At 43.4% G+C, this 14,443-nt stretch overlaps 1 protein-coding gene across 9 annotated transcripts in view; it reads left to right on the top strand.

Moving 5' to 3' along the window:
* Window positions 1-14,443, top strand: part of SDK2 (sidekick cell adhesion molecule 2) — a 474,185-nt gene that overhangs the window by 279,450 nt on the left and 180,292 nt on the right. For all 9 annotated transcript variants that reach the window (XM_061615703.1, XM_061615700.1, XM_061615698.1 and 6 more), the window contains exon 2: window positions 4,555-4,714. In XM_061615703.1, the coding sequence (XP_061471687.1) occupies window positions 4,555-4,714 (160 nt within the window). The remainder of the gene's footprint in view (window positions 1-4,554; window positions 4,715-14,443) is intronic.

Below are 14,443 nucleotides of genomic sequence, written 5' to 3'. Positions count from 1 at the left end.
AGTGGCCACTCATGGCCAAAAAAAAAAAGGACAAAGGAGGGTGAAGATTTGAAGAAAATTTGCACATTCTAATTTGCAGGGATAGTTGTGAGTTTAGAAATAATTATTATACTTTCAATAGAAATACAGTACGTCTCACCACAGTGGGGAACATGGTAATCAGATGAACTGTGTGTTCCTGCTCAGTCTGCTGTTCAGGTGCTATCTGTTGATGCGCAACTTCAAGGCCATCCCTGCTCTGCCTTCTTAGGGTTCCTTATCTTTAAATTACACTGCTCCATATAAACTGGTCCAAGTCCAGTTTAAAGACAATACTTGGCCCTTCAAATAGAGGTCCATCCTCTGCAAACTAGGACATATGCCACTCTAGTGGGAGGGGGTTGCAGCAGCTTTGTTTTTCCATTTAACAACAGCTCATTTCCATGATTTCTAATGATTGCTACCTCTGTTGGGTAATAAAGCAACAGCACAACATCATGGACATAATATGATCTCTCCATTGACCCAAATGTGTTATGCAGACTGTCTGTATCTGATATGGAATGATTCTGCATATTGAGACAAAGGCTGTATTTTCTTTTTTGAAACCAAGTCTGAACGGCCTTGTGTAAGAACATCTTTTGCTGTGGAAACCAAACATCGCTCTTCTGTTCTCATAATATTGGCCAAAAAAAGAGAGAGACATACATTGGGCTAAACTGTTTGAGTCATTAGACAATTAAACAATTAGGGGCAAACACTCCTGGGTGCTTTCCTAACTTGGCTGATAACTGTGCAACTTTGCTCAGGTTGTTTTATTGTTTTGTACCTCAGCTGCCCCATCGAAAGTATTCAAATCATATTGCTATCGCTACTGACCATCTTAACAACTCTTGTGTTAACCCATTATTTCTATTGTAACAGCTTGGTGTATGTATGGGAAGTTATTATCCTTCCCACTGTAATAGGGGGAATCTAAGTTTCAGGGTGCCTAGTCTGACAACAGAACTACAAGCACCCTTGGCAGATCCCAAAAGTGGAATGTTATCAAATGTGACTGGGTCAAATTTTAAATGGATCCAGGGGGCAAACCCATGAAATCCAGTGTTTAACATCATCTCCCGTCACTAGATACCTAGAGATACCTAGAGAGGCTGTGTACACACATCAGTTTATTGTTCCTTAAAGGCACACTTAGTGCTGATCAAAACTACATTGTCCTCATTACGTTATCCTCTTTCTGGACTTACCGCATTCCTTTTCCTTTCTTAATGTGTCTTTTCTCTTAGCCCTTTCAGTGCAAAAAGAACATTTAATGCTGCACTATTCTACATTCCCCTCAAGTGTGGACATTTTCAAATACATTGCGAAGGAGGGAGTTTCCTTCTGTTTTTGTTGCCAGTGGGCATGTAGTTTGTGAGCATCCCTCCCACCTTTAGCATTCACTTTGTTTCTGGTTGCCTTTGCTGTTTTCTATTGATTTTCCCCTTGCTTTAGCACTGCAGGAAATAGCTGATTTAAACATTTCCCCTTCTTTTAATCCCACCTTCCCATTTTCTGCAAAGCCTAACTTTCAAGAGCATAAATTGGTAGGTTTATTTATGCAATTGATATAGATTGCATTTTTGCACACATAGGTACATGAATACATGCATGCATGTACGGACAGAACCCAACACAGGGACAGATAATGTGAGGGGTGTACAGCAGAGCAATGTGCATTAAGCCCAAGAACTATGTCCACAAGTGTGAACAGTTGCCATCATTTAAAATATGCTGGAAACGAAAGCACATTTTACCACCCCAGTGTGGACAATGTGTACAAGTGTGCTAAAAATACACAGTTATCAGTGTATCATTGCACAAAAAGCCCTAGTGTGCACACAGCAAGAGTCACTGATGAGGTTGTGTTTTGATGTTAGTAAGGGGGCCTGCTCCTAAGTAAATACGTTTAGGTTCAAGCCATTAATGTGAAATATAGAAAGTTTTTTTTCCAGTTTCAGAAGATTGCCATGTGTGAGACAGAGCTCATCCCAGTAAAGGAGTGCCTTGCTCTCTCTTTCTGATCCTGTTATTTTGTCTGGATGAATTCTGGAAGTGCTTCTTTCCATTTGTTTGGTTTTTTTAAGTGTTACCAGCATCTGTGCATGGGTCCTTTGTTTGGATTGGGACTCCCAACCCTGAGAAGAGAGGATAACCCTTTCCCCATACTTCTTTTCCAGTTAAAATAATCCCACATGAAATGCAAAACATACAGGTATCATATGGTACCTATAAATATTTTTGCCCATACAGTAAATAGCGGCTTCAGGGGATAGGGTAATTTTAAGCAAGATAAGAGCAGAAGAACATAGGAAAAATACCTTTCACTGAGTCAGACCACTGCTCCATCTAGTTCAGTATTGTCCACACTGACTGGCAGTGGTTTTCCAGGGTTTCAGATAAAGAGTCTATCCCAGCCCTACCTGGAGATGCTGGGGATTGAACCTAGGATCTTCTGTATGCAAACCATATGCTCTGGCACTGAGCTATGGGTTTTCCCCTTAGACTTTCCCTCCTCTGGTGCTGTTATCCAAATTCCACCACCACCATGAAGGAAGGAAGTGGACTGCCTTCAAGTCGACTGGTCGACCCTTTGAATAGGGTTTTCATGGTAAATGGTATTCAGAGGTGGTTTTACCATTGCCTTCCTCTGAGGCTGAGAGGCAGTGACTGGCCCAAGGTCACCCAGTGAGCTTCATGGCTATGTGGGGATTCGAACCCTGGTCTCCCAGGTCGTAGTCCAACACCTTGACCACTACACCACACTGGCTCTCGCCACCAACACCATAGACACAACGTTTTTAAAAGCCCTCAGGAAGTCATGTTCATGGATTTCATGTGTCATCTAGAGTGATCTATCCACATTAGGAGATTTTTATGTTATATGTCTATCTAAAGGAGCGCCTCCAGCATCATCAGCTATGCCGTCCAACAAGATCAGCCTCAGAAGACCTTCTCTCCATCCCATCAGTCAAAACAGCCAAACTGGTGAGGACCAGAGAGAGGGCTTTTTCAATTGTGGCCCCCACCCTGTGGAACTCCCTCCCAAATGATTTCCGCCATGCCCCCTCTATGATGAGTTTCTGCCAGGCCTTGAAGACCTGGCTCTTCAGGCAGGCTTTTGGGGTGGGCTAGATTTTATCTTCATTGTTTTTAGATTTTCAATGTCTAGGTATTATATGCCTATGTTGTATGTTGTCCAGAGTGGCTGGACAGCCAGCCAGATGGGCGACTAATAAATTCTATAAATAAATAAATATGTTACGCTGTATTCACCACATTTTACTCTGAAAATCTTTTAGCATGTATGCGATCCTTAAGACGCAGTGTCACCAGCTGCACTTACAGACATGCTGCCAAACACAGCCCAATTTAAGAAAATGATGTTGAAGGATTTACAGGAGTTCCTGCTGGACCCCATGGTTTTTGTTTGTCTGTGTTTGCTTATCCACTGAGACTAATATAAATATAAACCTTTTAGACAGGAAGACCCAGCAATCTATTACCATATTCAATATTTCTCTGAATTCCTGACTGATAGAAAACAAGAGGCAGGGGAAAAATAGGGGTTAGATCCTTCCAGAATTACCCTATAGCATCATTCACCAACCCAGTGCCTTCCAGATGTTTTGAATATAAATAGTCTAAATAAATAAATAAATACTACAACACCCATCAGCCCCAACCAGTCCAAAGCAACTACCTGGATGGCACCAGGTTGGTGAAAGTCACCCTATTGCTTTTCTTTCATTTACCTCTGAAACATCTAATTTATTTATTTATTGTATTTGTATACCGCCCCATAGCCGAAGCTCTCTGGGCGGTTTACAGTAACTAAAAACATTAAAAACAAATATGCAAATTTAAAACACATCTTTTAAAAACAATTTAAAACATAATTTAAAAAATTTAAAACAATTTAAAAAACACATGCTAAAATGCCTGGGAGAACAGGAAAGTCTTTACTTGGCGCTGAAAAGATAACAGTGATGGCGCCAGGTGCACCTCGTCAGGGAGATCATTCCATAATTTGGGGCCACTACTAAGAAGGCCCTCTCCCTTGTTGCCACCCTCTGAGCTTCCCTCGGAGTAGGCACCCGGAGGAGGGCCTTAGATGTTGAGCGTAGTGTACAGGTGGGTTCGTATCAGGAGAGGTGTTCCGTCAGGTATTGTGCTCCCAAGCCATGTAAGGCTTTATGGGTTAAAAACAGCACCTTGAATCAAGCTCGGAAACATACAGGCAGCCAATGCAAGCGGGCCAGAATCGGTTTTATATGTTCGGACCGTCTGGTCCCTGTTACCAATCTGGCCGCTGCATTTTGCACAAGCTGCAGTTTCCAAACCGTCTTCAAAGGGAGCCCCACATAGAGTGCATTGCAGTAATCTAATATTCACTGCATCCCAAAGATACTGGATGGACAAACTATTTGTTGGGTAGCCCAATAAGAATGCTCTTGTGCTCTTTCCATATGTGGAAATGCTTGGAACAAATGTACAGATTTGACACACGTACCCTTTTTGTTTTCTTTGCAGATGATGTTTCCCCCTATTTCAAGACAGAGCCGGTACGTACCCAGGTCCACCTGGAGGGGAACCGCTTAGTCCTGACCTGTATGGCAGAAGGCAGCTGGCCTCTGGAGTTCAAATGGTTGCATGACAACAGGGAGCTGACCAAATTCTCACTGGAATACAGGTACGTCATGACTGGCCGGCCTTTCACTCTTGGGGCTTTGTGAAGTTGCAATGAATGTTGCACCTGGAGCTCTGTCCCTGCAGGCTGCTGTCTGTCATTATCCCCATGGTAGCAAAAGCCCTTGGGGCATGTGTCATCTGCAATACTCAGCTTGTGCACAGGAACCACTCTGGGCCTTTAATCAATTTATTTTCTTGTGTAGCAGCTATAAAGGTGGCTTGGTGGGGAGGGGCAATGTTCAGCTGTTTGACTCATGCAAAGGTCATACACAGAATACTAGGAACATGACATTTTCCACAATTTGGAAAAGCTGGAAAGGTGGGGAATGATAGCAGTGTCCAGAGCAAACAGGGATGCTGTGATGGGCTTAATTAGTTAATCTAACCAGAGTGTGATGGGCCCTCTGGAACATGAATTCTGAAACCCAACATGGGAGGAATTTCTTAGAGCAAACTATGTTTAGGCCTTATTCAGCTTCTCCTATGAAGCTGAACAGAATTTTCCACCCCAACTGCCTGTCAGGCACTCCTTGCCATTCTCAAATAACTTGAAGCAACCTCCCTGGAAGACGTCAACAGATCTAGCCATTGTAACATCACATTTATTAGGCCAGAGTGGCCCTGCTGATTTGTAAACAAGGGCCCTAATGTCCTACCTCTCTGTCCAAGATGGAGACCTGTTGTTTAGATAAGAGGTGGGCACGGTTCAGGTTTGTGGAATCTATTGTGTGTTTGGTAGAACACCAAGATCCACCAACTGGAGCCTGGTGCAAAAGTCACAGACTTAGAATTAAAGAATTGTGAGCCCAAGAACTGGTTCTGAGTACCAGAACTGAATGGGACTCACAATCCTGCCACACAAAAATCCATTTCTGGTTATCCGAAGCAGTCTTCATTTCAGCAGTATAATTTAGGGTTGTGGGGGCATAATTTTGTTGCTGCTGGGAGTCAATTGAGAGTCAGAAATCCTTGCTGAAATACTTCAAATTACCCAGAGATCTGCCAGTAAATTCACAGGCAACTTCTGCCCATTCTGGCATCAATTTTTGGCAGGCCCAGAAGATTTCAAGTGGGCATCAAACAGACCCTGCAATTAATCTCCATTTGGCTATGGCTTATGGTCTTCAGTTCATCAGATGTGAATGGGCCTTAATGCTAAGGCTTCTGCTGGAGTGGAAGGGATGGGCATTAATTCATGCTCCCCTTGAAAAGTCAAGAAGGATGCCTCTAACTCAGTGATGGGAAATCTGTGGCTCTCTGGATTCCGTTAGACTACAATTCTCATCATCCCCGACCGTTGGCCAGACTAGCTATGGCTGATGCCAACATCTGGAGGGCCACAGCTTCCCAATCCCCTCTCTATCGTCCTCCATGATCGTCTTAAGACAAAAACAAACTGCAGACAAGAATCAACATCATCCCCCTTCCAATCTTTTTATCGAGATTTATTGGGGAGGATGTTAACATCCACCCCAAAGAAAGAGTTCCGTCTAACATGAAAGCTCACATAGTTGACCTCAATAAAGGCATTGCATTATTATCTTTGATTGGATTTCTTTCTAATGGAACAGGTTTTTTTCCCCTGTCTGTTCAGAGAACAAACCAGTGGCAGCTGGTGGCTCCATGTCAGTGGGGCAGTGAAATCTGCTCCAGGTTTTCAAGGAACTGTCCAAGGTGCTTCAGCACCCCACTGACATGGAGCCACCTGTTACCACTGGGACAAACTGTATAGGGGTGAAGAAACATGCTGTAAGCACCAGGGATAAGATATGCAAACTTTCAGCAAAGATGCGAACGCACTTTCCATAGCATTTCACAAGAGCTACACATAACCTGCAAACCTTGCCAGCTACCAGAGATGATGTGAAGTTTCAAATGGGGAAAGCAAGTCAGCTCCAGACCTCTTTGAGCTGGCTCTGATGTGAAAATGGATTCACACGTTTGCCCTGCCACCATGCTACCCAGTTCTCCCTGCCATATCCCTGCCCACCTTCACCAAGGAGAAAGGAAAAAACATGAGAGCAGCCCTATTAGGTGAGACCAAATGTCTGTCCAGTCCAGATCGCCCTCTGCTAACCAAGCCTTGCCTTGCGAAAGGAAGAGAGCGCAGTAGGCTGTTGGGGAACTAGCAAAGAAGGGTGGAGCCATGCTTCATGTAATTGGGCTTTTGGAGTGTTGCTATACAGGGGAGGGGTTAGTACACTACTACAAGCTAACAAGTGCCTATCAGTGTAACAGTCGCTTCCCTAGAGTATGGTCTCGTTGGCCATATACAGCTTTCCTAGCTTCATGCCCCTCAATTTCAGGAAAACCCATAAAAACTCCATAACACCCATAAAATTCCTTTCTGACATGATGTCCTGCAAGTTTCAGATATGAGACTCATCCTAGCTGAATTAATCCATCCCTATTAGGAAGACATCTAGTCTTGATTTAAAGACTTGGAGTGATTTGGGAGCCCTCCCCACCTTCTCTGGTGAGCAATCTCTGTGTTTTAATTACTGTCACAGGCAGGAAATGCACGTATTTTAAGCTTGTCCAATTACTTCTCCAAGGTACTGGAACTTGTTAGCCCTTTGACTGCAAGACTGAACAGCAGGCTATGTAGCTGTGGCTTTCGCGTCTTCAAATATTTATATGCATCGATCAAATCCACCTTTCAGCCTTCTCTTGGTTAAGCCGAATAGATAAGGTTCTCAGTGAGAGAAAAGTGGAAAATGTGTGTATACCAGCGATTTGGAAATGTTACCATTTCCACAAGATTTTTATTTTTATTTCCTTACAATTCTTGGTTGCATAAAACCAGAGTGTTTGCAGAGCCATCTGAGGTACCTCCAACCCATGTGTTGATTGAGGGTAAAAGGGCCAGTAGAACAGACCTCTATTTCACATTGACTTCTAAGACTGTAACAATGCAATCCTGTGCATGTTTACTCCAAAGTAAGTTCCACTGTGTTCAGTGGGGTTTTCTCTCCTGCAAGTGGGCCATAGGCCCATGCTAGCAGCAGTGATGCCCTCAGAGCAGCGGCAATGCTGCATTTCCTGAGATGGGGATGGGATGGGGCAGGAGTGAGGTTGGGAGAGCTCCAGGTTGGTGGGGGCAGCATCCTGCACATATGCACTCCCCCACAGGACAATGATGCCACCAACTCAGAGTTCCCCTGACTGTGCCCCATTCTGTAAACACAATGGTGCTACCACCGGGAGGTTGCCCCTGTTGCTCCACCCCCCTCAGACACTACTCCTGCATATTATTATTATTATTATTATTTATTTATTATTTATTGGATTTCTAGACCGCCAGACTAGCAAAAGCTCTCTGGGCGGTGAACAACAAAAAATACGAATACATCTCATAAAATTACATGATAATACTACAAAACATAAATACAAAGATCAAAATTTCATAATAATTTCCTGTATAAAATTTAAGTTAAAAACGCCATAGAGAAGAGGTAGGTCTTAAGCTGGTGCCGAAAAGACAACAGCGTCGGCGCCATACACACCTCATCGGGGAGACTGTTCCAGAGTTCGGGGGCCACCACTGAGAAGGCCCTAGATCTCGTCACCACCCTCCGAGCCTCCCTATGAGTTGGGACTCGGAGGAGTGCCTTCGATGTAGAGCGCAGTGTACGGGCAGGTTCGTATCGGGAGAGGCGTTCCGACATATTATCCTTTGCCTTCCTTTTCCTTATGCTCCCTTTCCCCCATGTCACCTCTGTTTGACCCGTAGACCCTAATGGCTTACTATGGACATTTTCAGCGTTTCAGGTTTCTCAATCTCAATATACACTGAACTGTTCAGGAGATGCGCATGAGTATCTAGTGGCTGAAAAAGGCATGGGGTGGTGAGGAGTAGAAGGGAAAAAAACATGCCAGAGAGATCAGTTGTAATTGTCATAAAAACACAAGAAGAGCCTGCTGAATCTGACCAATAACTCATCTAGTCCAGCATTCTGTTCTCACAGTGGCCAACCTGATGCCCATGGGAAACTGCAAGCAGGACCTGAGTGCAAAGACCACTCTCTCCTCCTGTGGTTTCAGAAGCATACCGCCTACGACTATGGACACAGAGCATAGCCATCATTGCTAGTAGCCACTGATAGCCTTATCCTCCATGAATTTGTCTAATCCTCTTTCAAAGCTAGCCAAGTTAGTGGCCATCACAGTCTCCTATGGAAGCAAACTGCATAGTTTAACTTTGCGCTGTTGTGAAGAACTTTCTTTTCTCTGTCCTGAATCTTCCAACATTCAGCTTCATTGGACGTCCACGAGTTCTAGTGTTATGAGAGAGACAGAAAAACTTTTCTCTGTTAACTTTTTCCATGCCATGCATAATTTTATACACTTCTGTCATGTCATCTTTGGTTGCCTTTTCTCTAAACTAAAAAGCCCTACATTCTGCAACCTTTCCTCATAGGGGAGTTGCTCTATCCCCTTGATAATTTTGGTTGCCCTTTTCTGATCCTTTTCCAACTCTACTTCTCTGGCAGTGGTTGGTCCTGGCCTTTAGAACAATATAAACAGCCATCTTATGTAATATAAATGGAATATACAGATGCACCAATTCTAGATCACTTCTTAATATTGTCTCTTTCCCTTCCAAAGTTCATACCTCTGGGATTCTCAATCTTATCCTATTTACATTTTCAAATAAACGTCTTCTTCAGCCAGTAGTAGTAGTAGCAGCTGAGTTTTATTTCCAAGCTGGCCTCTGCCTCAAGGAGACATCACCTTATCTATTAGTAATACATAAATCACGAGATACCAGGTACCTCAAAACAATTGTCAATCTGGGATTCACCGCTTATTAATTTGGGTAGCACACAGAATATGAAAAGCACCTCTGGTTGCTTCTGATGCTTTTGTAGAGTTGTCTCCTCTTCATATAACTTGTTAATTACCCTTCAGTCTGATTGCTATCATTTATCTATCATTTACAGGTAACTGTGCTTCCTGGTTTGCAGCAGTCTCTCTGTGTCCTCTTACTCCATCCTATCTTATAGAGCTGTCAAAAAAGTTTTCTTCTCTCTCATTTGGGCCCTGTCGGTAATTTGAAAAGAAAGCAAGTGTCATGGAGTCACAGCCACTTGAGGCTTGTCGTTAAATCAAGCCTAGCACTTTTCTGCATCTCCTCTGTGTATGTATGTATATGTCATCCTCCCCATTTTGATCAATAATTCAGCTTAAGACAAGCTATTTCCCCATTTAAAGGCGTCAAACTCAACGGCATCTTGCTGCCATGGCAATGCCTCCTCACCCTAGGACAATGCACTCCCCTCACTGACAGCTGCTGAAAAGGGCCTCTTGGATGCCAGACCCACATCACACACTGTGGACAGTAGTTTCAAGTCTTCTCTCAGAGGAACAGAGGGGAAACTTTAAAAAAAAACCTTTTTAAAAGTAGTATCACACAGCTGTGTCTTAACTGAGCTGAAGATCTGAGTGTCTTTGTCATGCAGAACCCCTTTGAAATGTCCTTGGTTATGAGTGGGAAAGCCGATGTGTTTTACCAAGATACTCATCCATGAGCTACCATTAGACCAGGGATAGCCAACATGGTGCCCTCCAGGTATTGTTGGATGCCGACTCCCATCAACCCCAGCCAAAGTGGCCAATAGTTGTGGATGATAGGAATCGTAGTCCCACAACATCTGGAGGACACCATATTGGCTACTTGCTGCTTTGCACTCTTAATAGTGTTCTGGTTATTCCTGTTCAGACCAGGGGGTCCCAAAAATAATTTGCTTGGCTTACATATCTGGATCTGCTAGTAACCTGATTCCATTTGCACAAGATCACACAGGAGTCATTTAGTCCAGAGTGACATAAATTATACAAATTCAAGGGTTTGTCAAGTGGCATGAGTGTTGCCACAGAGTCACTTCCCTGTGGTTCAGGTTTCTCACAGCTGTGGGGATATATTTATTCCAATTCCTTTTAGTTGTATAAAGAAGTATCCACAATGGTGCTGCATTTCTAATGACAAGTCTGGCATATGTGCTTCCCATGGGATCCAGCAAACTCAATAGGAACTGGATTCAAACATTTCTGCAGTTTTGCAGAGCCACACTGCTGAACAAGATATTTGTGCCAGCCCTTAAGACTTTCCACCCTGCTGAAGGAATGGGGAACATCTGCCCTTTAGCTAACCTCTGTGCTAAAAGGTGATCTTGAGGATGTCACGGATTGCTGCAGGTTGCTCAGCTGATGACAGGATCAGATCTCTTGGGATCAGGAGGGAGCAAACCATTAGCCAGAGACCAATGGAGTGGTCCAAGACAGGTAAGAGGTCAAGTACTCAAAGTTGTAGATTGGCCAGAGGCAGGCAGCATAGTGCAAGCAAGCAAGCCGTCAGGTTCCCAAGGCAGCAATTGACAACCAGTACTTTGGTCTAGCAGGATCTTCTCAATAGGAAACAAGCAGTCTTGCTCAGACTGAAGAGCAGGCCCTAGATCTAGGTGAAGCTGTATTGGTTGCCTGGGTCACCTTACCATGTACTGAGTCAGCTAATGGGGATTATAATGCTATCTTGGTGATCCTTCTGCTCCAGGTAACACAGTGCAGCCTTCAATTCCATTGACACACATACTGTTTCAGAGGTGCAGCAGGTGAGGTACTAGAGGTTGCGACTACTGGTTCTTTATGTCAGATTGAATTAAGGCAGGGATGGAGTACTTCTGGCCCTCAATATATTGTTGAACCAACTCCCATCAGTCCCAGCCAACATGGTCAAGGGTCAGGGATGATGGGAGTTGAGAGCCCTCTGAAGAACCAGTTTCCCCAACCCTGAATAAGGTCAAATTACACCACTCAGGTTGGGTTGGTTTTACCCAAAGCAGCTGCACTGGAAGCTGCAACCTCAGAAGTAAATTTGCATGTGGATAGGCTTCATCTTGAGTAATGCGTCCAGTTCTGGACACCGCACTACAAGAAGGATTCAGACAAACAGGAACAGTTTCAGAGGAGGTCAACAAGGATAATCAGGGGACTGGAAACAAAGCCCTACAAGGAGAGACTGAAAGAACTGGGCATGTTTAATCTTGAGAAGAGATATGATAGCACTCTTCAAGTACTTGAAAGATTGTCACATAGAGGAGGGCCAAGATCTCTTCTCAATTGTCCCAGAATTCAGGATACAGAATAATGGGCTCAAGTTACAGGAAGCCATATTTCAACTGAATATTAGGAAAAACTTCCTAACCATTAGAGCAGTACGACAATGGAACCAATTACCTAGGGAGGTGGTGGGCTCTCCAACACTGGATGCCTTCAAGAGTCAGCTGGACAGCCACCTGCGGGTATGATTTAATTTGGATTCCTGCATTGAGCAGGTGGTTGGACTCGATGGCCTTATAGTCCCCTTCCAACTCTACTAGTCTATGATTCTAATAGCAGACGCTTATTCCTTTGCCGCTAAACTTACATATACAATTCTACATTGTACCAACCCTTGAAAAGTATGTATGAGCACAAGAGACTTTATACAAGAGCCTAGATATGCTTTCCCAGCCTTATCCCATTCAGCCTTTGATCATTCATCCCAGACAGTGAGAATACATCAGAGTTGATTGTTTACTGGTGGAAGATAGGAGAATATTCTTTTTACTTGATTTGTTTTTCATTTGTGGTGGCACAATATAATCATATGCCACTACAAATGAAACACGGGAACCTTAATGTTAAATAGCAAATGGCAAAGTAAACCAGTTTTGCTCAGCAGATGTTCTTAGAATATTTCTAACATGAACGGAGCAGCAGATATGTAAGACAAAAGATTCAAACACTGCAGGGAACTTCTGTGCTTTTTTGCCATTGTTAAGATTAAAACCTTTTAACGCAATTTCACTAAGTGGTATTATCATGGTGTTATAGGATTATACACAAGTCACTTGGATTTTCTCAATTTTGCCATTTTCCATACTGAAGTTATTTTTGCTGCTTTCTTTGACTGCCAATATTAATTAGAAAATGGCAGGCTGAATTAGAAAATAACCTCTGAAATTGTAGGATCAGTAGATCCAGGAAGGGGAACCTGTGGCCCATATTGTTGGACTCCAACTCACATCAGCCCTGGCAAGCATGGCCAATGGTTAGGGCTGATAGGCCACAGGTTCTCCATTCCTGTTGTAAATGTAAGGGTGAAGCCACCTACCCACCCTTTCACATGTACCTTCCAATTTAAAAGGTACCTTCCAATTTAAAAGGTACAAAAGCAAGGCTAGACTAAACACTTCAGTTAGTTGTTGAGAGCTGGAGTCCAAGCCTCTGTTTATGACATCTCTGCACACTGCAGTTGCTGTGAGAAATATCAATGTTATATCAGAATTTCTCACAGCAATCACATAACGTCTATGCAACTTTACATGCAGCTTTAAACACCAGTGCACACATATTACACTGGGAAGATAAGATATTCCTTTGGGTCAGGTTTCCCAGATCCTTGTATGCTAGTATTTAAAGGTATGTATACATGTTATATGTTTGCTGCAACAATATGTAGAGCTGTTCTTTAGAGCAGCAAAAGTGGGAATAAGTGAAACTATCTAAAAATAAGCCAGTCATCTATGTGAAGCCAAGGGCTCTGTGCAAACTACTTTCAGAGCCTGGCCTATTTCCTGTTCTCTCACTCACAGTGCAACCTGCTGCCACCTATTTCATTCAGCCCTGCAGATTACACACTCTCTCTCTCATACACACACACCACACACACTCACAGTTTCCCTTCGGAGATTTAATGCACTGAGACGAGGTTTCAGACATCTTGTCTGGAAATTGAAGGCTGCATGTGAGAAAGCTAGGGTGGCAGAATTAGTTATGATAGTCATAAATTGAATTTTAATAGAGATATAGATGGCACCTAGCCAGTTTGCTCAGGCAGTAATTAAAAGTTAACGGGTTTAGAAACATATTAATCCTTTGGGGAAAGAGAGGGCTGTCTTTGATCACAGGGGAGGGCCCTTTTCTGTATGGGGCAATGTGTTCTGAATTTGCTTCTTATCTTGCCTGGGCTGTTTCAGGAACTGTCTTGGCGAATGGGAGGCATTTGAGAGAAATCAAAGATTGCTGCTACATTTATCGAAATAAGGGATAGTGCATCAAGAACAGTTCACAAGTGATTGTAAGAATGCTTTTAATGTATAATTCACTGCTTATCAAACTTGTTAATGGGATTTAGAGTGTGAAAGGTAAAGGTGTCCTTGCGCTTGTAGTTTGAGTCATTTCGGACTCTTAGGGTGATGTCTTGCGACGTTTACTAGGCAGACTTTATATATGGGGTGGGATTGCCAGTTCCTTCCCCGGCCTTTCTTTACCCCCCAGCCATTTTAATTGAGTGAATGTGGTAATCAGTGTGGCTTTCTTGCTCAGGTTCCAGATGTAGGAAATTCTAATACCATTCACAGTGTAAGTAGTGAAAACCTTTTTACACACACACACACTCACACACATACAATCTTCACTTTTCCTTCTCTGGGATGATTGCAGTACGGGACCATAGTGTAATCCTAGGCATGTCTTCTCATTGAGTTTGGTGGGGCTCACTCCCAGTTTCATAGGTGTAGCACTGCAGCCTAAAGAGCATTATTACAGTAGTGTAGTCGCAAATTCAGAAGTGCAAGGTGGCTTCATGATAGTCACAGCCATGCCCCCTCACAGCCACACCCCCTTCTAAGATTACAGAATAATCTGGCCAGGCTTGAATACTGCTTTCTGCTTCTCTGTCACTGTC

Source organism: Rhineura floridana, chromosome 3, assembly GCF_030035675.1.
Source record: "Rhineura floridana isolate rRhiFlo1 chromosome 3, rRhiFlo1.hap2, whole genome shotgun sequence".
Taxonomy (NCBI): domain Eukaryota; kingdom Metazoa; phylum Chordata; class Lepidosauria; order Squamata; family Rhineuridae; genus Rhineura; species Rhineura floridana.
Note: the sequence above shows the minus strand (reverse complement) of the source record. Positions and strands in the feature narration are given on the sequence as shown.